The sequence below is a fragment of the Boleophthalmus pectinirostris genome, unplaced genomic scaffold (genome assembly GCF_026225935.1).
Source record: "Boleophthalmus pectinirostris isolate CB_2022bp ecotype Guang Dong unplaced genomic scaffold, ASM2622593v1 HiC_scaffold_18, whole genome shotgun sequence".
NCBI lineage: Eukaryota > Metazoa > Chordata > Actinopteri > Gobiiformes > Gobiidae > Boleophthalmus > Boleophthalmus pectinirostris.
This window is the reverse complement of record NW_026571133.1, coordinates 10,116,952-10,143,654: the sequence shown is the minus strand read 5'-3', so window position 1 is coordinate 10,143,654 and position 26,703 is coordinate 10,116,952. Positions and strand designations below refer to the sequence as shown.

The following is a 26,703-nucleotide window of genomic DNA, read 5'->3' as shown; positions in this document are numbered from 1 at the left end:
TTATATAGAACAACATTGGTGGCTGTTTTTAGCTCCTTGTCCACAGCTGCACATTAAAAAACAGTCCGTTACTACAGAACATTTGTCCATCTGCCTCACATCTGCCTGTCTGTTAAAGACTGGATTCAGTTACGGCGCTGTCCACTCAGATTACCACTTCACTTTATAATGGGGTCTGAGGAGGATAGTGACCCCCGAGTGAACCCGGCGCTATAAACTCTTACCGTGTTTGTAAACAGAACGAGTGCATTCTAAAAGCTCATAAGCCTTTACAGTAAGGGAAGGTATGGGCTCTAATGTATGGGCCGTATATTAGCTCCAAAGCATTTTCTACGGGTTAGTGTTAGCCTTCAAATCACACAAATTGTGAAAAAAACAGGGCTGCTTTATTAGTATTAATTCATCAAGCAGTACAAAGCCTGCAAACATTAGTGAACTGTAAAAGCTGGAGCTGAAAGTTTGATTCTGCCTAAATTTTGCTGATATGGGCCGATAGTCCACGTGGGAATGTTATACCTCGTTATGAAGTTTAGACTCTCTATATTATGTCCATTTAACCCAATTTACAGACACATAAATGTCCTAATATGTGGCACCGCATCAGTATTTATCTGGAGTAATTTGTCTGTGTGTGTGACACCGTACCGCCCCTGAACGCACCGCCAGACGTGCGCTTGTTTACACACGCAGCTGCTGTCAAAATGCTGTCAAAATAATTTTATTTTTTATAGGTGATCATTTTCAGTCAGGATTATAAAGACAGTTATTTGAGAAGACTTAATTTGAAAGGTGTCTGGGTGAGCAGTGAGTGTTGCAAATGTGTCGGTTTTGAAGCTACTTTTAAAGTAAATTGCTGTACACGTGACTGTACCTGCACTGATATGTAAATGAACTGTGAATAGAGGTGTGAATGATTCGCATTTACGCATTTCATTTATGACTGCAGCACGCACACGTTTACTGCTAAAGGCTGATATTTACTTTCTTTATTAGCTAGAATATGATTTAAACATGCCATTAGTCTGACCTACTGTCTTTAAATATGACTGTAAAAGGCAGAATGACAATAAACGTAGCCTAAATAAACCCAATTTAAAATCCAGTAGAGCCAGACATAGATATCATAATCAGTTGAAGATTTATAGTTGATTTTTGCATCACTAAATATATCGGATTTTATATCGGCTATCAGCAGCTCCAACTCCCCTTTTATCTGTATCATATTGGTCACAAAAAAATCCATATTGTCAGGCCCTAATAAAAAACAAAGTAATTTGTCTACAAGTATTGAAATTAAAGAAGAGATACTCTGTGTCTGCTACCTATCTATAAACTACGACACCTGTGGATATGTTGAATTTGCACATTTTAAATCACAATATTCATCTAAAACAACGTAATAAAAGAAACAAGACTGCTGACTTTTGCATTAGAAAACTATGGTGCCCAATGGGAAATAATGGCACCTCTGATGGATAGCTGCACATCATACTAGCAAATATCAGATTAATTTGTACCAAAATTACTACCTCATGCTGAAAAATCCTACAGGAATCACCAAAAAAGAAAATTTAATTAGAGAACAAAGTACAGAGCAGTGGCAATGAAAACAGGAGTTAATGTTGAAATGGCATCCTGAAAATAAGTAATTAAAGATTCTTGCTCATACATGAACAAACCACTCCAAATACAACTTACAGAGGGTAAATTGTGAGGTGAACAACTATCACATGGTTAAAAGCTCTGAAAAGTCAATTTTGCACAATAGGTCGGCTTTCATTATTTTGCCGTCTTATCAAAATGAAGTGCATAGAATGATAATGTATGAGGCTCTGTGCATGACAATTACTAAACACTCCTGGAAGGGTCTGTAAGAGTGCAACTTTACAGCAAAGAGGGATTAAAACAAAAGAGACATGAGAAAGGAAGAAAGAGAAAAGGAAAATCAATCGGTGAAGAAAAAGGAAAATAAAAGAGCAAGAAAATGATCAAAAACAGAAAAAATAAAGCCAAGAAGAAAAAGAATAAGAAAAAGAAAAAAGAAAGAAAATGGGGGGGAAAAAAGAAGAATTTGAAAAGAAAGTACGGTTGTAAAAGTAACTGCCATTTGTATGATCATAATTTAGCAAAGCCTGCAATTACAATCCTGTGAAAACCACAAAATAACCAAGGTAAAAGAAAAGGTTAACCCTGTAGTTTAGACTTTGACAAACATGTTCTTGTTCTTGTATTAGTTTTTCTGTCCACACTTTCTCGAAGTCGAAATTGTGCACACTTATAATGAATCATAACAGATATTTTACAGCTTTAGGTGAAAAAGTACAGTTCTCAGCTACCCTCCACAGTCTACACTCTATTTTCTGCTCTGTAAAATAAAGAATGTTTAAAAAATCCTACTGATACTTTGCAGTGACATCTCAATGGGGTGTTCTATATGTTTGTATATGGTAGAATGTCTGTCAGTTAATGTTAGCAAACACTGTCAAAAAAGTTTTAAAGGGACAGTCTGGAATTTTGGACATTGGCTAACTAGGAAATAAGGTCCTGAGTGTTGGAGACGTGTGGAGACACTTTTTAAAATATTCCATCCAGTCCTTGTATTTGCAGAGGTCACTGGTGCTAGGCTAGTGCATGTCAATGGCCATAGTTATCCTGCCACTAAAAACAGTCTTACCCACTCCACAAAACACCCAAAGTAAATCTATTATTATTACGCCAGACAATCGATGTAAATGTCTGTGTCAATAGGATAATTTTAGAAGTAAAACCAATTTTGCATATGAAGAATTTATGTCTGAGCAGCAGCAGCGAGTTGGACTTCCTGATAGAAAGCTTGGCAGCGGCGGACTGACCTAGCACCTATTTTACCGGCAAAGTAAAATTCCGCCGCTGCTGAGAAAATAGTCCCTCAACATGCGACGATTCATGCGATGCAAGGTTAGTTTCATTTCAAACATTATTCTATCAACAGACATTTACATTGACAGTCTGGTGGAATAATAGATTTGCTTCGGGTGTTTTGTGGAGTGGGTAAGACTGTTTTTAGTGGCAGGATAACTATGGCCATTGACATGCACTAGCCTAGCACCAGTGACCTCTGCAAATACAAGGACTGGATGGAATATTTAAAAAAGTGTCTCCACATGTCTCCAACACTCTGGCTAACTAGGAAATGAGGCCTTGTTTTCGAAATTCCAAATTGTCCCTTTAAAATGGTCTGAAAGTCAATAATAAACAATAGTTAGTTTTTTATCTGGTAGATAAAGGTGCATCGTGTAACTTTTCAGCTCCATGGAGACCAAACCAGACCAAATTACAGATCAGAATGCCTGTTTTTCTAGGTATTTATGAGCTATAAAACCACCTGTAATTGAATAAATGAAAGGTAGAGCTGTTTAAAGTCATACTGTGGGACATTCCAGGCAGAGCAATGACATATCCATAGAAACAAGAAGGTGATGGACCCCATATCAAAAAGTTACACAGTGCAAATTTAAACCTGTGTGATCCATCTGCTATTCATTTGCAATAAGGAAGCGCCATAACTTTTGCCCAACCGTGAAAAACACCACTGCTTTTACTGTCTAATTGAGTCTGAAAGCTGTGTCCCATTTTATCAGCTTTATTACTGGCTGGGTGCTATGGTGATTCAGATTTCAGACATGCACAGCGGCCTTGTAAATCTCACTTTCCCTCTCTGAGCTTCTAATAGACCTCCAGCTGCTAATCTTATATCTCCGAGCAGAGTTTCCCATGAACCACATTATCTGAGAGCGAGAGAGAGAGAGCAAAGAGAAACAAGGACGGCCAGTAATTAGGTAAAAACAGTGTGATCAATCAAAGAGACAAGGAGAGGACCTGTGAAACCAATGAGAACATTACATTATGAGAGGATTACCAAGAATGTGGGGCAGTAGTTAGCTAAAGGAATTCTTTGTCAAGCCTAGAATCAATACTACAACGTGTACTAAAACTAGATTAGCATTTGACAAGTTTTGTTTTTTTAACAGGTGCACTGTGTAACATTTGTAGTGGAGGGTAAGTCACTTGCTTATCTTCATGGAAATGTAAATGCTTTTGTATATCACACAAAATGGAATCTTGTGAGTTTTAGGCCATGTTATAACACTGCTACTTCCTTAAAAACACACCCAGAGTTGTGTTTAATACTGTATTATTAGTCTGTCTACATCCCCAAAGCTCAAAATGCTCTGGATCCACCTTGTGATGTCATGAAGTGGTGGTTTTCAAGTGAAGAACTACCTTTTACTTTTAGTTCAGTAAAATTGGCAACTCCAGAGCTGTATGGCATTTAAAAACACAGTGGAGCACATCCTGTATTACAACATGACATCACCAGGTGGAACAAAGCTCAAATGTGACTTTTACACGCTGATTATAATCTAAAATAAGACATCAAAAGCTTTACACACACAACAATGACTTTAAAAGAGGCTCTGGTCTCATGTAAATGTGATCAATGGTACTATCATTAATAATTTAAGATTTTTGCAAGCTAATGGTAACAGCTATAAGGGAAAAAACAAACAAACAAACAAACAAAAAAAACTGGCTCTGGAGTTGTAAAATCTTCTTGGATTAATTAAATTGCTAAGTGTACAACAGAAATATAGGTCTGCCAATATAACAAAGTATATTGAAGCATGATATATTGCTACAAAGAAATATTGTGATAATCAGTAATACTTATACTACTTCATGCACTGACACAAAGGATACAGAATAATCCAAGTAAACCTACTTTTAAATAGACAGTATCATTAGGAGGCATGAGGGTATACCTCAAATTTTATAGTATTAAAACAAAAATAACAAAATCTCCCCACTTTATACACATGATAAATACTGAGCCCTAAAATAAATTGTTCTGACTAGGTTCCAGTTCGAGTTTATCATGCTAAAAAGGGTAGAAGGTAATCATTTTTTTACACGATCGGAATAATCTGCAACAAAGAAAATTGCCATTGTATCACCAAAATGTATAGAAAAATGATACACTAGTTATGATCCCTGCTAGATTGTAGTTGTTCAGTACAATTATGTAAAAGTAGTTTAAACATGGGACTTAAGATTAAAATGATGATTATTTATATCCATAACATTTTAAACTGTCAGCAACTTTAATAATTATCATGATAGTTCCATCTTTCATATACTGAATGATAAGTTGATATAGTAATTATTAGGGGTGGGACGATATACAATTTCCATATGATATGAGATGAGACACGAGATCTACAAGAACGAGACAAGACGAGATTTTGACATCCTTTTAATAAATAAATTCCAGTTCCAAATTTTGGCCTCTTCATTTTGATTTACTTAATATTTTTGCAGTCATCGCAGCAGTGTTTTTGGGACTACAGCTTTTAAAAAAATGTAACTCACCAACTCACTCGTAAAAACATGATAAACTAAAAATCTCACGAGATCCTTTTCATCATGTGCAAGATCTTGCAGCACGAGACCTTGGCCCATCCTTAGTAATTATCTCGACAGGTCTATAGCAATAACATTAAACGCTGTGTCTACTAATTATATGTCTATGACTCAAAGGATATTTTATGTTGATTTGTATTCTGTATAACAACAGAGAACTGCTGCCAAGCCAAATCTGTCAAATCAGGAAGGAATCCTTATGCCTTAAACCAATGAATAGAGTTTTTCTTGGCATCAAAGTTGAGTTTTGAAATGTTATTATTGTGACAACACTGGAGATAGACGGGATATCTCAGCAGGTATAATTTGGACCTATTACTGTATTAGTGATCTGCCTCAGAACAATGAAGTGCCAAGAATGTAGAGCTGAAAAAGTGGCTCTACGGCTCTCTCTTGATTTAAAAACAAATATGTTTCTTATTTTTTTCCTCAAAGGTACACTGTTTAACTTTTTGGTTGGGTCTCTGTGACCTGCTTTTTTTCTATGGATGTCATTACTCTGCCTGGAATATTCCGCAGTATGACATTAAACAGCTCTACTTCATATTTGTTAAATTACAGGTGGTTTTATAGCTCAAAAATACCTAGAAAAACAGGCATTCTAACTGTGAGCGGGGTCGCTTCTCCAGAGAGAAGTGAGCCTATAGCAAAGCATTTGTGTAGAAATATCAAAAATGACCCAATTTCAAAATGCAACTGAATCTGGAAAGGCTTATCATGCATTTTAAGGACACAAGTTTTGACAAGATTCATTCTCAGAGTGCACTAACACCAATAAATGGGTAACTTCAGGGTTTTTTAGTGAGTATTCAAATCAAAGAGAGCACTTTTGGATTTCATTTACATTAAATTATCTGTATTATGCAAAATTGACTCTTGTGAGCTTTAAGCCATGCTATAATGTTGTATCATCAAAAACATATCTGGAGCTGTGTTTTTTTTCCATTCAGACGTGTTTGAGTAAACCGTTATTGTTAATCTGTTTACATCTCTGAAGCTCAAAATCCTCTTTTCAAGCTTGTGATGTCATAAAGTGGTAGTTTTCAAATTAATAGCTATTATTTAACTTTAATTCAGTAGAGATTGGATATTCCAGAGCAGAAATTAGAGGTCTGCGCGGGACAGATTTTTCAATCCCGCTCCTGCCCGCTCCCGCACTGTGCAGTCCCACTCCCACCTGCTCCCGCAAAGAATCGTAATTTTCAATCCCGCTCCAGCCTGTATCTGCGATATTTTGTCCCACGCCCCCCCACAAGTCCCGCAGGATTGTAACCTTTGCTTTCTTAAGCTCTATCAATCACGGAGAAGCGAAAGGAATTGGGCTGCATATGTGAGGAGGCGCAGTGGGTGGTCTGGCGGCATGGTTAAGTCCTGGCTAAATCCTGTTTTAAGTCCTGTTTTAAGTCCTGTTTTTAGTCCTGTTTTTAGTCCTGCTTTTAGTCCTGCTTTTAGTCCTGCTTTTAGTCCTGCTTTTAGTCCTGCTTTTAGTCCTGCTTTTAGTCCTGCTTTTAGTCCTGGTTTAGTGGCACAGCCTGAGCAGTCCCCAGTGTATGGGACGGGTGGGACAGTCTGCGCGGCATACAGAAAATCGGGAGGCCCGCGGGAGTGCAGGGCTCTAGCAGAAATTATCCAAATGATTGTAGTGAAGGTGTATGGAGTTTAAAAACACAATGGAGCACTTACTTAGATGACATAACAAGGTGGAACAGTGATTTTTTTTTGTTTTGTTTCGAAGAACTCAGCCTAAATATGCAGCGTTTGTATGTTTTTGATAAGGAAACGACATTATAACACAGATAAAAACATAACGCAATATTTAACAGTTTTTAGTTGTAGAATTTGGCAAACAGTCAACAGTCAAAGTGAGTAGCTCTGAATGACTCAATGAAATACACTGGCTTGAGAAGTGTTTGTTTTTGTAATCAAGTATATGTGACGTTTCAGGCGTTATCAGTTATTGTGTTAGATTGAAACATGTTTACTTATCTTATCTCAGGAAGCACACCCACGAATGGTGCAGGGCGTAGTGTGTATTTACCTGAGCTGTAGCTGTCTGTGGAGGACTGAGAGATGGAGCGTGACAGTGAACGGCGTCCAATTTTGGAGGGTCTTTTGTTGAACTCCTGTTTCTGATCTGCAAACTGGATCTGTGAACATGAAAGAGAAGGGAGAGAGATGCTTAAATAAAGGCTTTTCTTCATTTAATACCACAAGGAGCATAGTGTTGTGCAAGACAAAGTAAGAATAGAGAATTAAAATGAAAGTGCTAGAATTTCTTTTAAAGCTACGAGATTGGTCAATGCAATCCTTAGCGGGAGAATAAAGGGTGCATTGTGTAACTTTTATGGTGGAGAGTCCGTCAACTGCTTTTCTCCATTTAGATGTTATTGCTTTGTCTGGGAGGTTTCACAGTATGGCAGCAGGTCAGATCTGTGGAGAGGCGACCCCGCTCACAGTCAGAATGTGTGGTTTTCTACATTTTTTTGAGCAGTAATAACACCTGTAATTGAATACATGTAAGGTAGAGCTGTTTAAATACAAAAAAAAAAATAAATTATACTGTGAAACATTGCAGGCAGAGCAATGACATATCCATAGAAACAAGCAAGTGAAGGAAACCCAACCAAAAAGTTACACAGTGCACCTTTAACTGAACCAGATGAATTCTAAATGTGTGTGTGTTTTTTTTTTTTTAATGGCTTATCTTCAGATAATGGTGATCGGTGATGGAATGTAACAAAGTAAAAGTAGTACTGTACAGTACTTAAGTAAAAATTGTAGGCATCTGTCTTTACTAAAGCCCAATTTAAAGTGAATTCTGTTGACTTGCTGAAAATTGAGGAATTTATTATTTAACACATTCATAGTCTGAGCTAAAAAAATATACAAAGAAAAACAGCTCGTAGTCAGGCTAGCACCACCTAGTGCTTCCGCTCAATTTAATTTCTTTCCAGCGACTATGTCAGGAATCAGAATACACTAGACGGGTCGCAAAAACCCCAGAAGTGCGAGTACGGGCAACAGCCAAACAGCAAAGAGCCATACATTCTGTGTTGGCAATGATTCCCGAGATCAAGGATTTAAAGCTGGAACAAAGAGAATGTTTGGTGAATTTTATCAAGGGGAAAGACGTTATTGCCCTTCTTCCTATGGGATTTGGGAAAAGCTTAATATACCAATTAGCCCCGTTAGTGGCGCATTACATACATCACAACCAAATAGCAGCGATTACCTGCCTACCATCGAGCAAACGAATTCTAATGCTGCGAGGTCAGACAGTTTCTATGAAGTGAAACCGGCTGATGTTAACATCAGATAACAAAACTCAGCACAAATCTGTATCAAAGTCACTACAGTTGAAGCTTTATTAGATCTCAAAATCAGTGCAAAATACTTTGATGCATTCATATTTTTTCATGTGATACTTTTACTCGGGTATTTCTTTGCTCTGGTATCTGTACTTCTACTTAAATAACAAGCAAAACTGAGTACTTCTTCCACCACTGATCGTGATACTGCATAAGGTCCTCCGTTTGACCATGGCATATTTAGGATGCCGCTTTCTAATATGGCGATAAACCCAAACACGCAGTCTTTAATAGATTAGACAAACTGGGATAAAAAGCCTAAAACCACTGACACTCTGACAACTCCATCAAGTTCGCTGTGACTTCAAAGATAAAGAGCCAATTATCTACGAGAAACAAGGACAAAGCTCGTACAAAGTTGTGTTGTAAACAGTTGCTTACAAAATGTGTGTCGCCAAAACCAGGCCAAGAACAAGCTATAACACAATAACGCTATCAGTGAGATAATCTCCACTAATCCAAGTCAATAGTTCATAATGAGAATGCAGAGGAATAATGAGTCACTTATTAGGCCCATAACCACAGGGAACAAAAACATAAAAAAATTACAATGGCGTTTCTGTAATGATATGAAGCTTGTGTTGTACTGAACACACGCCTTATCACAACACGGGGTATGGAAAGTTGAGCCGGTCACTGGTTAAGTACATAAAGATAATGACTATATTAGTACTAGACATTTGGGTTCAATAAGTTTCAGCAGGCAAAGGCCAAGGTGAATGAAATATAACTCTTACATTGATCAATACCATTTTTATAATTTGATTTTATTATTAGAAACAAACACAAAGTTTTACAATATTAATAATGGGAGTTTTACTGAGTCTGCTCCAGGGCACATGCTTTTACTGACAGAGGATTGGCCGTCGACCTCAAGACTCAAGATGACCGTTGATGATTAATTTAGAATTAGATTTTGTTGAGATTAAAATATGATAAAAACTCAAAATTTACTCTTGTGAGTTTTAAGTCATACTAGAATGTTGTTACCTCCTCAAAAAACATACCTGAACTTGTGTATAGTTTTATTTACTAGGGGTGTAACAATATTCAAGTCTTGGTATGAACCTTGCAGTACAATATTTATTGTGATATTTTGTGGAGGAAAGCAAAACTGTTAATATGCTACTTTTTCCTCTTAAAATGCCTTGACAAGACTTAATCTAAAGAACTACGACTTAAAAGTGCTTAGAACTGTTATTTCTTCTTGCAGTCTGCACTGAAATGGAGCAAAGGATCATGGTCTATGTAGTTCCCTGTCTTGTTTTTAGCTATTGCTGCACCATAACTCTTAATTTAAGCAAGAAAAAAAACGTATAATTCGATATATTCTGATGGTCTATGATGTTATTGTGAGAACTTTGACGATACGATATCGTGATATTTCGATTATTGTTGCATCCCTATTTACACGTGTTTGAGAAAACCTGTCTACATTTCCAAATCCCAAAATGCTCTATTCCACCTTGTGATGTCATGAAGCAGTAGTTTTCAAGCTACCTTTTACCTTTAGTTCAGTAGAGACTGACAATTCCAGGGCTGAAATTATCCAAATGATTCCAGTGAAGCTGTATGGAATGTAAATACACAGTGAAGCACTTCCTGTTCTACCACATGACATCACAAGGTGGAACAAGGAACAAGGTGGATGTGTTTTCTGTTTGAAAGAATGCAGCCTTTGTCCAGTCTTGCACATCCATTGTACGGCTAATAGGTTAAAGAGCAGTACTGAGGTTTGTGCAGAAGCCAAAGGCCCAAATGAACCAGAACAAACGTGGCGATGCCGACAGATGCACTTCAGCCCATTTTAGCATCAAAGTAGACTATTTTGTGCATGAAAAATTTGCAGAAGGTAAGCGCTTTGTGCATTTGTGAACAGGGAAGACATCTGTAGTTTTCTTTCAACTGGATTCAACTAAAGTTTGATTTGTCCACTTCTTCCGCTGTTGTGACACTTTGATAGAAGTAGGACCAAATTGTTGTTTTGCAAGTCTCAAGTAAGTCTGAAGCTTTTAACCTCAAGTCCGAGTCATGTCCCAAGTCGAACACAGGCAAGTCCAAGTTGAGTCTCAAGTCACTGGAGCAAAAGTCCAAGTCGTCTAATTTCAACTCTTTAAACCAAAGCATCAAATATAGGTTTGTTTTTTGCAATTTATATGAATTTTAAGATAAATTGTACTTAAAAAAATCATAGTATATTTTTATATGAGTATTTATAGAGTTGCAGAAATGTTAATTTTTGCTTTTTAAAAGTCTTGACGTTATCTTAGTGTGCATCATTATGGTCAGAATAGAAAGAATTCAGATTTAAATGTGCTTCAAGTCTTCTCAAGTCACAGGCGTCAAGTCCAAGTCAAGCACCAAGTCACTGACCTTAAAGTCCTAGTCGAGTCCCAAGTCTTAGTCCATTTTTATCAAGTCAAGTCTCAAGTCCAAAAAATTGCGACTCAAGTCTGACTCAAGTCCAAGTCACGACTCGCAAGTCCTCACCTCTGCACTATGACCAATCAGATTCAAATATTTGTCATGACGTTACCCCTTTTCTCGATCTCCTTCACATCAGTCTGACTTGTTAGCATTCTTTTCCAATTTCTCTAAAATACTGTAGTACAAAAAAAATTATACAGATTTTCTCACTAATGGAAGAACTTTTCACCAGAGATAAACAAAAGATAATTTTGCAGTTTACAGAAATGTGCTAAAACGTGCCTGTAAAATGTACATTCTTTATTACACCATTTCTCTCTGAAGTCTGAATTCATAATGGTACAAAGGTTGTCTAATCGTGAAAGAAATCAAAATGCATTAGCGGTGTCACAGAAGGACAATTAAGTTGACCTTGAACACGTGTTTGTCACTTCAGGAGGCTGTGTGGGCGGCTCCTTTCATCCATTTATTTATTTATTATTTTACAGTGCACAATACGACTTTGCCTTTGAGTTACAGAGACAGAGCTGTTCAGACTAAAACTATGAGTCACCATGAGCACAGGGCTCAAACCAATCAGTACATCAAATCAACACGTTTTATTTGGCTTTCACTAATGCAACAATAAATTAAAGGTCCTATATTGTTCTATTTGTGTTGTTTGTACAGCGTCTTTGAGAGTTGAGAAAAGCACTATATAAATAAATATAAATAAAATGTATTATTTATATCAATGGTTCTCAGCTTTTTAGTGCCACAGACCAGTTTTATGTCCAACAATATTTTGCAGACTTAGGGCTGCGGCTGCGCGGCATGGTTTGGTCCTGGTTTAGTCCTGGTTTAAACCTGGTTAAATCCTGGTGTAGTCGTGGATTTAGTTGTAGGTTTAATCCTGGTTTTAGTCCTGGTTTAGACCTGGTTAAATCCTGGTTAAATCCTGGTTTAGACCTGGTTTAGACCTGGTTTAGCCCTGTTTTAGTCCTGGTTTAGTCCTGGTTAAGTTGTGGGTTAAGTTGTGGGTTAAGTCATGGGTTTTATTCCTGCTTTTACACCTAGTTTAGACCTAGTTTAGTTCTGGTTTAAACCTAGTTTAAACCTGGTTTAATCCTGGTTTTAGTACTGGTTTAGAGATACATATCGTAGGCGGGGGATTTGCGCTTTCACGGCCCGGTACAAAACAAACCACAGCCTGGGGGGTTGCGAACCACTGATATATATTATGAAAAACTGACTCTTGTGAGCTTCAAGACATGTTATAATGCAGTTACCTCATCACAAACATACCTAGAGTTGCATTTTGTTTCATTTACGTAATTTTGAGTAACCCTTAACTATTAATCAGTCCATATCTCCAAAGCTCAAAATGCTCTGTTACACCTTGTGATGTCATGTAGTGGGTGGTAGTTTTCAACTTAACAGCTCCTTTTACCTTTAGTTCGAGGACTGAATTTATCCAAATGATTCCAGTGAAAGTGTATGGAGTTTAAAAACACAGTGGAGCTCTTCCTGTATTACCACATGATATCACAAGGTGGAACAGAGTGTTTCAATTTGAGAAAAGAACTCTCCTAAATATGGAGGGTTTGTGTGTTAAACATGTGTGAATGAAACAAAACACAACTCCAGATATGTTTGTGGTTAGGAATAGGGATGGGCATTCGATGAAATTTTCTTAATGGATCGTCAGAAGAATTAACGATCGATTATCGATGAATCATTAATGTTTTTATATTAAAATGATCATCATTATTATTACTATCTGCACTACTAATGTGCATAAATAAATTCAACTTTACGACATATAAACCGTAACGACTCTAGAGTCACATCAGTCCGTTTGAAATTATAATGTGTTTAATGCAGTTTTGCGCAACTTTCTCAAGAAACAAAACTTAAAACCACATCACTAATTTGCATAAACTCAGCGAAGATAAAACTACAGCTCTTGTGTCGCTGATGCGGTCAACTTCTGTCAGATTAAAAGACATGATTCAGTGGAATACAGGTTAGTGTGACCATATTTGCGTTTGTCAAAATCAGGACACCGTACGGGGGGACTCGTCATCGACCTTGCGCGACTCTCACCTGGCAAAACTTTTTCCCACTGGACACCGAAACATATGTGCTGCTTTATACACTGTGCACATGGACTCCCACTTGTCCCGAACGTAACGGAAAGCGTGGAATTTCTTGTACAAATCATCGTTAAATACGCATTTGTGCTTTGGTACGCTGCAGACTGACCGACTGTTTGTGTTTGCTCGCTCCTTCTGAGTGCAGAGACACACATGTACGGACCCCTGTTTGGTCACGCTACGCACAGCAAACTGCATTCGGTTTGTCGATTAAAATTAACGTAATCGATGAAATTCTTAATGATCAATTATCGATTAATCGATTAATCATGCCCATCCCTAGTTATTAAACATTATAACACAGAAAATCAGAAAACAGTATTATGGGCCCTTCAAACTTGTATTATTCCGCTTTCGAGGCTTGACTGATAAGAATGAAAAGGCCTATAACAAATATTAGGCCATTTATTGACTTATATTCTTCTTCTACTGGTTTATGGGACAGAGGTCGTGATGGTATTGGGAGCTGGAGAGCTTGAGGTGTTGAAAGAGCTTATGAGATGTTTTTGGAGCAGATTCCCACAGGGTCTCTCCACTCAGGACAGGGGGTACAATCTGTAAACAAACACCCAACAGCTGCTACAACGCACAGGGTTTGTACAACTAATGGACCCAAGGAGGAATGCAGGACAGGTGTCAAATATTGCACAACAACAACAAAGCAATTACTGTTATGAAAATGTAAAATTAGAATATTAAAGTTGTATCTGGAGGATGGTCCTTCAAATGCTTTTCTCCAACAATGTTACTGCTTTGTCTGGAATGTTTCACAGTATGGTATTAAATAATTTTTGTCACGGAGACCAAACCAGACCAAGTTACAGGTCAGATCTGTGGAGGGGTAACCCCGCTCACAGTCAGAATGCCTGTTTTTCTACGTTTTTGAGCTATAAAACAATCAGTTATTGAATAAGTTTACGGTAAAGCTGTTTAATGCCATACTGTGGAACATTTCAGGCAGATCAATGACACATCCATAGAAACAAGCAGGCGATGGACACCCAACCAAAACGTTACACAGTGTCCCTTTAAAGTGTATTTAAAGCAGACCTGTTATGCAGAAATCATGCGTTTTACCATATTATAGTCCTTTCCTTCAAACCATCTCAAAGTTGTTTCTGGAGTGATTTGTGAATGTTTGTGCCATCTTTAATCGCTTATTTTCAAGACACCATATTGCGATCAACCCTCATTTTGTGAAGTGAAGCATTTCCTGTATTACCACATCACATAACAAGGTGGAGTGTTTTCTGTTTGAGAGAAGAACTCAGCATTAACATGCAGTGTTTGTGTGTTAAACATGTGTGAATGAAACAAATCACAACTGCGGGTATGTTTTTGATGAGGAAATATTATAACACAGATCAGAAAATGGTGTAATACGGGCCCTTTAATCCAGTTTATATCTCGTATCTCAATATGCTTTTGTAACGTGATAGGTGGAGAGAAGAGAGGGTAAAACACTGTGTAAAATAGACTTGGGAAGATGTAATAGGAAAACGCTTAACTTAAAGCTGCAGGTCTGACCTTCAAATCTTCTTATTTTATTCCATGATTCTGCTCAAATCAATTTCCATAAAGATCAAATGAAAATCACAATCTGGACATGTGCGTGACCAGTTCAGATCCCACTAACTCCTTAAGAGCAAAGAATTAAACTCTGAAGGAGGATGTTATGCAGTCAATAATCAGGTTTAAAGCTGTAGGAAGAAACAGCGAAAGGACAAAAAGGAACGAAAAAATAAAAAAAAAGAAGAACAGATTTGATGACAGCAAAATGATGCAACATGCGCCAATGCTGTTTGGTAATTTACATGGAGAGGTGGGTTGTTTGTCAGGGTGAGGAATAATATTTAATACAGCTGAGTGGCAAATTAATATTGTAAAAATTCAGGTTTTAGTTGTAATACAGTGAGTTTTGGGGTGTGTACTAATAGAAATTGTTTGGTTTGACATTCGTGAATTTACATTTTGGATTTCATGGCACGTACAGTAATAATGAACGGGCGTATGACATTTTTTTCCACTGAATCTGAAAAAAAATATTTTTGAAGCCAAACCATGTTCTATATATTGAATCAGACCAGACTTTCAGCTGGAAAGTCCTCCTGAATTGTACACTTTATGAATCTTAGTTAATTAATCTATATACATATAAATAATAATTTAAAAAAAATTATATAGTATTAATAACAAACTCAAGTTACAATATATCTCAACACATTTGTTCATGTTGAGCATAAGCAAGTATTCTGATTTGGGAAGGATGAGCACCCTGCTTTTATCCCCTGTTGCATGGCATAACAACTGACATGAACCGATTATGTTTATGGCAGCTAAAAAAATTATTTACATTTCTTCCCAAATCAACAGTTACAGAGGCTATAGGACATGGGGACATTTGTGATCTATGTTATAATGTTTCAAAGCCTGCATATTTAGGTTGAGTTCTTCTCTCAAGCAGAAAACACTGTTCTACCTTGTGATGTCATGTGTTAGTACAAGAAGTGCTCCACTGTGTTTTTAAACTGCATACACCTTCACTAGAATCATTTGGATGATTTCAGCCCTGGAATTGCCGATCTCTATTACACAAAAATGTAATAGGTAGCTGTTGGCTTGAAAACTACCACTTCATGACATCACAAGGTGGAACAGAGTATTTTGAGCTCTGAGTTGTCCTCTGTTATTAGTCGGTCTACATCTTCAAACATATGAATGAAACAAAATGAGTCCAACAATGTTTTTAACATTGCAAAAATGTTCTAACACGGCTAAAAGCTCACAAGAAACTATTTTGCATAATGTAGGACCTTCAACTAGTGTCCACTACATTTCCAACTCATCCCACTTCAAAACAGGCTGCGGGTTTTTTTTTTCCAAAGCACTTATCACATGCCTTCAGTGAAAAAAAAAAACTCCCTAAAATGAAATCCGGCCTAATTATGTCTTTAAAGCACAGACAGTGGTAATGTGGTCCACAGGCTGTCGGATCACTCAGAGGATTAAAGTGACATTTGGCAGAACATCAACTGTGAATGACTTTTGAGTGAAGGTCTGTAACGTCACAGCTAATGGGATAGTGACGACATACAGCTCTGTCCTCAACATTTTTTATGTGAGAGAAAGGACTGTTTAAAAAGGTAGGGCTGCGAGGCTAATCCAAATTAAATTAAAAACATAATTTGAATAGTCAAAATTTGCAAGGCGCAAATTGTGCTGTTATTTAAAGTTCCAATATTATGCAAAATTTTCTCTTTTGCCCTTTTGGTCATGTTAGAATGTTTTTACCTCTTCAAAAACATATCTGGAGTTGTGTTTTGTTTCATTCTCAAATGTTTGAGAAATCCTTCATTAGTTTGTCTAAAAGCTCCAAAGCTCAGAATGCTCTAATCCAAAAATGTTCATTTTGTGCTAAAAAAGAAAAAAAAGAAAAAAAAAAAAAAAAGACAATACAGTAGGAGGTCTATAAGCAGTGTTTCCCAATTTTTTATTTATTTTTTCACAAAGTCACAAGTCACAAATCTTAGCAACATTATTTTTAAATCAGAAAATAAAGGTGGATTTGACCATTATTGAACATTAATGAGGAAATGTTATTGTTGACTGAGTGATCGTGTCTCTCTGAACAATTAATATTAATCAAGATTTAAACAATGAAAAACAGTCACTGAACCAGCAATAAAAGTTATCTCCTATTTGGACATTAAATGTAGCCCATTTCTTTTTATTTTCAACATTCAATTGAACCAGCAATAGCTGTTGAACTGTATACTGCAGACCAACAATGCAGATAGTGACAAAGCGACCCCCATCTCCATTTTCTGTGTTACCACATGACATATTTTCCGTTTGAGAGACAAACTCAGCCTAAATATGCAGAACTTGTGTCTCAAACATGTGTGAATGAAACAACAACATAATCTAGGTCAGAAAATAGCATTGTAGTGCGGTCACAAAAAATAAAGCTAAAAGATATGTAAAAAAATTAAAAAAACTCTTGGTGACATATCGAAACAGCAGCCCTCAGTAATGATACTGTATCACCTAATGTAGTATCACGATATATTCATATGTCGATATTATTGCACACCTGTAGTATTGATACTTTTGACAACAGTAAATTATTGGAAGGCTTCATAAATCTACTTTATTTTGTCTAAACGCCAAGATCCTGAACCAAATTGGATGTATGAAATGTGATTCTGGGCTGCTGTGTTTGAAGTGGCTCAGACCAGAGGAGGTGCCTCTTCCTCACATGGCGCGCGGCAGGAACAGGAAGGAACAGGATCCTGATCAAACAGAGAGGATCATGGGACGAGCTGGGACCCTGGAGCGGTCAGCCGGGCCTGCTCTAGTCCAGTGGAGTTCAACAGGTTCACGGAGGCAGAATGTTTGACAGGACTGAAAGCTATCACTTATAAAGTATATCTCTATAGACAGATGGAGAGAGCGATAGACAGACAGAGAGAGATAAAGAGATAGAGAGATATAAATGTGTAGATAGATACTTTATTGATCCCGAAGGAAATTCAATTTTCAATAATATAAATAGCTTGTTTCGTAGAATGGAGAGTCAAATTCATGGACATGGAGGACAATAGAGTCAATTACTATAAATAAAACAACTTATATTAATTTGCCATAAGAATTAAGGTTAAGGAACACTTTATTAGCCAGGCTGGTGCCACCTAGTGCCTCCGCTCAGTTTCATTTCTCTTTAACAACCAGGTCAGGATTCGGAATACACTAGACGGTTTGCAAGAACCCCGGAAGTTGGAGACTGCGTGTCAGCCAATCAGCGAAAAGCTGTGGAGCCATGTCTGGGTCCCTTTTGTGGTACAGCACAACAGTAAACAAAGCGGTCGAGATGGATGTAGACAAAGCCATACATTATGTGTTGGCAGCGATTTCACAGATCGAGGATTTAAAGCTGAAACAAAGAGAATGTTTGGCGAATTTTATCAAGGGGAAAGACGTTATTGCCCTTCCTCCTACGGGATTTGGTGCATTACCATGACCAAATAGCAGCAATTGGTTAAATAAAAAAAGTACCCGCCTACTATTGAGCAAACAAATCCTAATGCTGCGAGGTCAGACAGTTTCCAAAAAGTGAAACCGGCTGATGAATCAGGCTTTACTGTCGCCACAGGAAAGTCCTCTGCATTTGACCCATTATTCGGTGCCACTGGGGCAACCTGTCAGGAAAAGGGGACCCGTCTCCAGATCTTGAGCTAGTCTTGGTCAGGACTACGTTAGGTGGAGGATTTTAACTATTGTACATATTTTGAGTTGATGAAGAAAACTGAAGTGCACAGATAAAAGGAAGAAACTTACAAACTCCTCAGAAATTCCAGGGCGATAAAGGGATTGAACCCAGAACCTTCTTACTGTGAGGCACGAGGTCTAACCACTCAGATGCCTTCCCTGACACTTATGATGCAAGACAATGCGACAAGGTGATAACATGGCCTGAAGAAAGGAATCCCATTTTATCACACCGAGGCAGGTCTCCAACACCCCCTCTTTGTTTCTCTACAGGAAGAAGCCACTGCCTATTGCACATTACCGCTGCCTTAAAGGGAAAGTGTTGACAGAGCGGTCATTCATCTGCTCGGACAGTTGTGTAGTGTCTGTATTTGGGCAGTGTCATTCTAACAGCTTTTCATCACAGCTAAAGACAAGAGCCATTGTCCCCAGAGAACAAAGTCATGTAAGGAAAATGTGTTAGCGATGAGAGATACATTTGCAGTGATGAGGAAGACTGGGGTAGAGGGTGAATAAAATGGACAATTTGTAAATTGTTTTTTTAGGAACTTCAAGTAAAATAGGGAAGACGATGAAGCAATTAGAAGGAGGTTAAGGTTTAATTTGGTAATTTGTTATAAGTTGATTCAATGGCATTTTATCAGATTTGCCCATGCAGTTAAGTCGAAGATTATTCAGTATTTTTGCAGTGTTCTTTTTCAGAGGTTATATCATTGGTTGCATGTCCCCAACAGAGTTTCCCATACATTCTGCTTAGACTATAGTGGCACAGGTACTATAAGTCAGTCTGGGGTATAAGTTGCACCAGCCAAAAAATGCGCAATGAAGCAATAAAAAACATAAGTTGCACCGGACTATAAGTTGCACTTTTTGGGGGCAATCTTTTTTTATAAAATCAGAGCCCAAGAACCCACATCTCATCTTGAAAGGCAAGTTATAGTAATAACAATAGAAGAGAGAACAACAGTCTGTTAACGTAACATATGAACAGTTATTTCGATAACTACAGCATAAACAACAGAACAGAACAAGTTTACCAAACTCTCCATCTCACTCCAAATCACTAAATCCGTTGAATTCTTCATCCTCTGTGTCACTTCTGAGCAACTCTGTGACCTCTGGAGGTAAACTGAGCACAAAAATGTATGTGTTGTAGTGCCTCTATTTAAATGAATAAACTGTAATTCCAATCTATCGTTCATCTTGTTAGATTAGATCATGGGGACCTCCATAGCTTCCTATTAACAGGAAACACTGCCTAATGTTTCAGATTTTTATTCACTATACAACAAGATTGTAATGTACTAAGATCACAGTGGTCTCTATTCCCTCCAATTTAACTCAATTAACCATTTTTAACTACAATTAGGCGGCTAAAGTAGGACAGTTCTCAGATTGTAACCAACATGAATTATCTCTTTGATAACATAACTAAGTATAATTCCACAAGAGGCCAGTGCACTCCAGATAAAAGATCTACTACAGTGACCTCCATAAAATTTAAACTGTAAACAGAAGTTACTACAACAGTCCCTGAGGAGATCTGTCAACACTTGTTCTGGGAATCCTTGGCTTCCTGGAAATCTCTCTCCCCTTCTCAGACACACAAAACAATCACTGGACAGGGACGGAGACGGAGAGACAGAAAGAGACAGAGAGGAAGAGAGAAAAATAGAGAAAGAGGGGGCACTTTAAGCACCAAGTAACTCAGTCTTTCCTTCTAAATGAACACAGCTACATGGGGGCACTGCTGCAAAGGTCACTCTATTGATTTATTGTAAGGGGTCAATAAGGTTTTTCATAACATTCTCACCTCTCTCAGTGTCCAGGCGAGTAATGGTTCAATATTAGATTCTACATTCTGTCTGCAAGAAAATGCACTCACTGGAGCTGAACAGTTTTTAATACAGATTTTAATAGGATTCTGTTCAAAGTTCGCATTTTAAACACGTCCAGAACTGTAACCTGGCTCACGTCACATTGACACGTGTTTCACAATGATTTGAGTTCTACACATTATCAGTCTGGGATGGCTCTGAGTGAAAGTGATCGGAAAGCGAAGAACGTCAAGACGACTTTTTGAATCTGACTGTTCGAAGTGTCACAACATCAGAACAAGACCAGAGAGAAAAACACAGACAACATTCCTGTCCACAAAGGCACAAAGAGCTCACCTTTTTTCACAAACAAAGCACTTTTTGATGCTAAAATAGGCTGAAGTACGTCTGTCGGCATCACCGTGTTTGTTTTGGTTAGTTGTGGTGCTTCATCTTTAGATTTGTGCGAACATGTTCACCAAACTACAGGATTAGATTTAACAAAATGAGACCCAGTATATTCTTGTTTGTAAAAATATTTCAGAAATTTCAGCTTTTGCGATTTTCTAATTGTGTTCATTCAAATTGTGATTTTGAGTTGCTTGTGATTAATCCTGCAGCCCAGACGTGTTCACTACAGTAGCCAGTAGAAGCAGAAAAACATGGTTCAGCGTAAGTGCTGGGATGTCTGGATCTTTAATAGATTTCTTCTCAGTCTGCAGAGGTCTGTGAAAGTGAATGATGGCATTAAACAGGTCTTAGCAGAGACTGAACAGACACGACCTGTTTGCGGCTTAAAAATGCTCAAGAAATGTGTAAATGCTCACGGCTAAATCCTGATGGAGCCTCTGACAGCCCCTCCAACCCGGTAACAGAAAGAGGAGATTATCAATTTTAAAGATTACAACCAAAACATGTTGCACTTTGAGTTATGCCATCTTTTGAATGTTTTATTGGTAAGTGGATACGTAGTTTTGAAAGTGTGTTTGTTTATTTCGTGAAGTAAGGAGTAGTGTTGTTCCTAGGGCTGGGTATCGTTAACAAGTTGCAGATACGATACATACCTCAATACAATGAGCTTTCGATTTGATACGATATATTTCAAATTGATTCGATATGGTTCAATAAAAATAAAGGCTAAATCATGGCTGTGATTCTAAAAGTCTTTGTTAAACCACTTCTTGTGCAAAGTTCATATGAAACAAACAGATTTTAAATAATAAAAACTGTGAAAATGTCAAATGTGTTGTATAAACGAGTTTCCTTCCTCTGAATGAGCAACAAAACTATAGCACTGTAACAAAATAATTTTGTAAAATATAACAAAAAATACTCGATCGATACAGCAGCCCACGATATCGATACTGTATCATCACATTTAATGAAACAATATATCGATATTTCAATATTTTTGCACACCCCTAGTTGCAACGGTACTAACATTTCAAACTAGATTTATACCAAGAAATAATCGATACTCAATACAGATTCCAACAGCACAATGGTAAAACACTATTTTGACAACAGAATGTGATTTTGAACATTAAATCATAGTACTTTCTTACTTTCTCTTTACTTTATATTACCATGTGGGCTTAAATCTGTGTACTCCCTCAGTGGTCCATGTAGGTTCCACAGTGGTCCATGGGCGTCAGTACATCTTTTTTTGTATCGATAAATGCAAAAATTATCTAGTTTCGATACTAGTCTTGCTACCAATTAGTTTCTGATTTTTGATATTTGCACAACCTTAAGGAGTAAGCCTGATGAAGAATTAGGGCTGGATATCATTACGAAATTGCCATACAATACATACCTCGATACATAGGCCACGATACGATACATATCTCCATACAGTGCACTTTCAATGAGATACAATATATTTCAAAATGATTTAATATGAGTCAATAAAAAATAAAGGCAAAATCATGGCTGTGATACTAAAAGTGATTTGCTTTAAGTATTATTAAACCACTTCTTGTGCAAAGTTAAAATGAAACACACCCATTTTAATCATCAAAACTGTCAAATGTGTTGCGTAAATGAGTTTCCTTCCACTAAACAACCAACCAAACTTTACCGCTGTAACAAAATGACAGAGTAAAATATACCAAAAAATACTCTTGGCGATATATCAATACAGTAGCCCACGATATCGATACTGTATCAGTACAATAAACAATAGGATGCATTGATATTTCTGCACACCCCTATGAAGAACAGTCTTTTTAAAAATGATATCTGCGGTGTTAGTTCTCAATTGATTGGACCAGGAAGTAAGTGGGTCACATGACCATTTTCAGCGGGTCACAGGCCAATAATCACTGTTATTGATAGTAACACTAACACACAATAAGGTTATGTTGAGTTGCCGACTATGTGTACTATAAACAATGTCAAACTGCTTTTTTTTTAAGTTGATACTTTGCAGTGGCATCATGGGGGTGTTCTACATGTGTCTCTATTGGCAGAATGCTCAGTAGGTTGTAACTGTCCTGTCTAAGAAAAGTGTATAAGTGTGTGGTGAGGGGTTTTACAGCCCTAAAACATACATAATAATTGTTAAAAAAAAGTAAAGCTGACTACTTCACGGATTTCGCCTATTGCGGGTTATTTTTACGTAACCCCTGCTATAAACGAGGGACCACTGTGTATCAAATCGAAAGGGGGCTATGTTGAGATATGTATTGTGGTATGTATCATATTGGCAACTTCTTAATGATACCCAGCCCTAGTAGTGAATGACAGGCCTAAAAGAATAATGACGATCATAACGAGCACAAATAATTTACTGCTGTCTGATGTAATTCTCCTCACCACAGAAAAATCTGCTTTGCATTGGAGCCAGTGAAAGGTCAGATCAGAGCTAATGACATGGAAATGGAGATGATACAGTGTGACATTTATGTGGTTCTCGATAATTCTAATTTAATTCTAAAGAAACAGTGATAAGAGCAACACAAAATGAATGTGAGAAATATAACTAAACAATGTATGGTTAAATAAACACATAAAAACATTAAAACTATGATTGGTTTAAAACATCCTGATCTGATTGTCCCTCTTTTTCAATTGTTTTTAGCCAAGATGCTTAGTGGTTTACAAAAGAGTTAAATTAAAGGCCCTATATTCGACTTTTTTCTGATTTATGTTATAATGTGTCCTCATCAGAAACATCTGGAGTTGTGTTTGTTTCATTCACACATGCTTAATATGTAAATCCTGTATTTTTAGGTTCTTCTCTCAAACAGAAAACACTCTGTTCCACCTTGTGATGGCATGTGGTAATAAAGGAAGTGCTCCACTGTGTTTTTAAACTCCATACACCTTCACTAGAATCATTTGGATAATTTAAGCCCTGGTAGTACTAGAAAGGCTGGCGCGACCTAGTGCCTCCGCTCAGTTTCATTTCTCTCTAGCGACTAGGTCAGGAAATGGGAATACACTAGATGGTTTGCAAGAACCCTGGAAGAAGCCATGATGTCAAACTCAAGCGCCTGTCTGGGTCCCTTTTGTGGTACAGCACAACAGTAAACAAAGAGGTCGAGATGGATGAAGACGAAGCCATACATTCTGTGTTGGCAACGACTCCTGAGATCGAGGATTTAAAGCTGGAACAAGGAGAATATTTGGTGAATATTATCAAGGGGAAAGACGTTATTGCCGTTTTTCCTACAGGATTTGGGAAAAGCTTAATATACCAGTTAGCCCTGTTAGCGGCGTGTTACAGACCAAATAGCAGCGATTGGCTAAATAATAAAAGTACCCACCTACTGTCGAGCGAAAGAATCTTAATACTGCAAGGTCAGATGGTTTCCACGACGTGAATTCAGCTGATGAATCAGGCTATGGTATTACCCCATCTCTACTGAACAAAATCTAAATGGTGGCTGTTAACTTGAAAACAACAGCTTCATGACATCACAAGGAGGAACACAGCATTTTGAGCTTTGGAGCTGTAGACAAACTATTAATAAAGGATTACCATGTATGTTTTCAATGAGGTAACAACATTCTAACATGGCTACAAGCTTACAAGAGTCAATTTTGCATAATATATGACCTTTATATGCTTGAAATGCTTAAGTTGATTATTGTCTATTGCAGTCTACAGTATAAAACCAACACAAGAGTTTCCCTACATTCACAGTATAGAGTATTTTTGAAAAGTTGAAGAAACTTGGTTATAAAATTCAGTCTAACCATGTTTCAGAATATAACAACACTTTGACTAAAACTTTCCAGTACATCTGGGCTTCTTGTAGGAATTTATTTTTTTCAATATTCAGCGTTCTGGACATCCACACGAGAGGAGACACACTGCTCCTCTCCCACACAGCGTAGACTGTCTCCTTCACTTATTTACCCATATTTTTTACTATGACACACCACATTTTATAGTATAAGCATGACATTAATAAGCTTCACTTGAAAGACTTGCGGGCTTGTTTTACCAAATCTATTCCTGGTTGTGTGAATACAAAACAGAAATAGACAGAGCTATTTCTCAACACATCTTTCGGTCCTTTTCGCACAGCAGATTTATTTTTCGCCACATTGCTGAGTGCATAATTGAGAGCACTTCAAACAGTCCAAGCCATCCTAGGACACAGTGGCCTCAGATTCAACTCCTCCACACCGAAAAGTACCGACAGACATACGTACGACTGCACTTCCTTTGATTATCCTAAACAACATGCTTTTCTCCACACAACAGAAGAATGCATTCACACCAGCACAGAGTGATGTGTTTAGTGTCTAGACATTTAGGAGTTACAGAATACAATAGTGAGATCTGTGAACCAATGCTCGTACACAAGACATTAGAAGTGGGACTAAACTGGGACTAAACCTGGTCTACACATGACGTAACCAGGACTAAATGAGGACCAAATTATAGTCTACATTAGGACTGAACCAGGGCCAAGCCAGGACAGGTGTGAATGTAGCTTAAGGGACTTTTTCACTCTTGTAACTCTTCTACTCTGTTTTTTATTGGCTCTATTCATGCTTACACCACAAACGAGGATGACGTTTGGAAAGATGCGATTACAACTCCCAGTGTAGTTATATTGTAGTTCAATTTCCTTCAATTGTTGGGAGAATTAACGATTGACTGTTGATTAATCTTTTTTTTTATATTAAAATTATCATCATTATTATTACTATTACTAATCTGCATAAATAAACTCAACTTTACAACATAAAAACCATAACCACTATAGAACCACATCAGCCCGTTTGAGATTATAATGTGTTTAATGCATCTTTGAGCACATTTGTTTATGTCTTACAGAAACGAAACTTAAAAAGAAACCTAAAAAGAGCTGTTTTTTCAGTGATGCTGTCAGCTTCTGTCAAACTAGAACTCGACTCAGTGGAATATGTGTGTTCTCTCTGTGACAGAAGGATGCTTGATGATGCTGATGGTGAATCTGTTTTGTGTGTGTGTTGCGCTGGAGATGGTTCATGCTTTCAGAGATCAGACGTGTGCAGGTTTAGCGTAGCTATTTATTTAACACTCATTCCACTCACTTTATTTATGTTGGTCGCTTTCTTTATTTTGGCTCCTGTTGTGATGAAAAGACTGAAAAGTCTTTTGGACGCAACTCCAGTGTTTGAGCCGTCAGACGCAGCCTCGTCTCCTTGCACAGCTACCTACATTCGGTTTGTCTATTAAAAATAAATGTGATTGACGAAATTCTTAATTATCAATTATCGATTAGTTGACTAATCATGCCCATGCCTACTGCACATGTATGTCCTCTTTGGAATCATCTTGAATATGGTGCCTCATCTCTTCTAATCACATGTACCCAGTGCGCTTGGAGTTGTGCGTCACGAGAAATAATGAAAACAGAGGTACGGTTGCAATTGTTGATTTGCCGAACATAACGGAACGCTACAATGACATGTAGATGAAGAGAATGGGGCCTGAGAAGTTGTAATCACATCTTTCTAAATGTCTTCCTGGTTTGTGAATAGAGCCTATTGGGATAAATAAAGTGATTGAAATGAATATTGAAATAAAGTGACGTTTCAGGTGAGAATCATTTTGAATATCTGATTTTGCTCTACTTCACGTTGAAGAAGGTTCTGTATTATTTGCTGATCTGTGTTAGAATGTTGTTTTCTCATCAGAAGCATACCTGGAGCCATTTCATTCACACATGTTTAATAAATAAACTCTGTGTATTTATAGGCTGCCTCTTCTCTCAAATGGAAAAC

General features: G+C 37.5%; 1 protein-coding gene across 2 annotated transcripts in view; it reads right to left on the bottom strand.

Moving 5' to 3' along the window:
- Window positions 1-26,703, bottom strand: part of ahcyl2b (adenosylhomocysteinase like 2b) — a 79,585-nt gene that overhangs the window by 28,978 nt on the left and 23,904 nt on the right. For both annotated transcript variants that reach the window (XM_055153388.1, XM_020929951.2), the window contains exon 2: window positions 7,499-7,607. In XM_055153388.1, coding sequence (XP_055009363.1) covers window positions 7,499-7,607 — 109 coding nt within the window. The remainder of the gene's footprint in view (window positions 1-7,498; window positions 7,608-26,703) is intronic.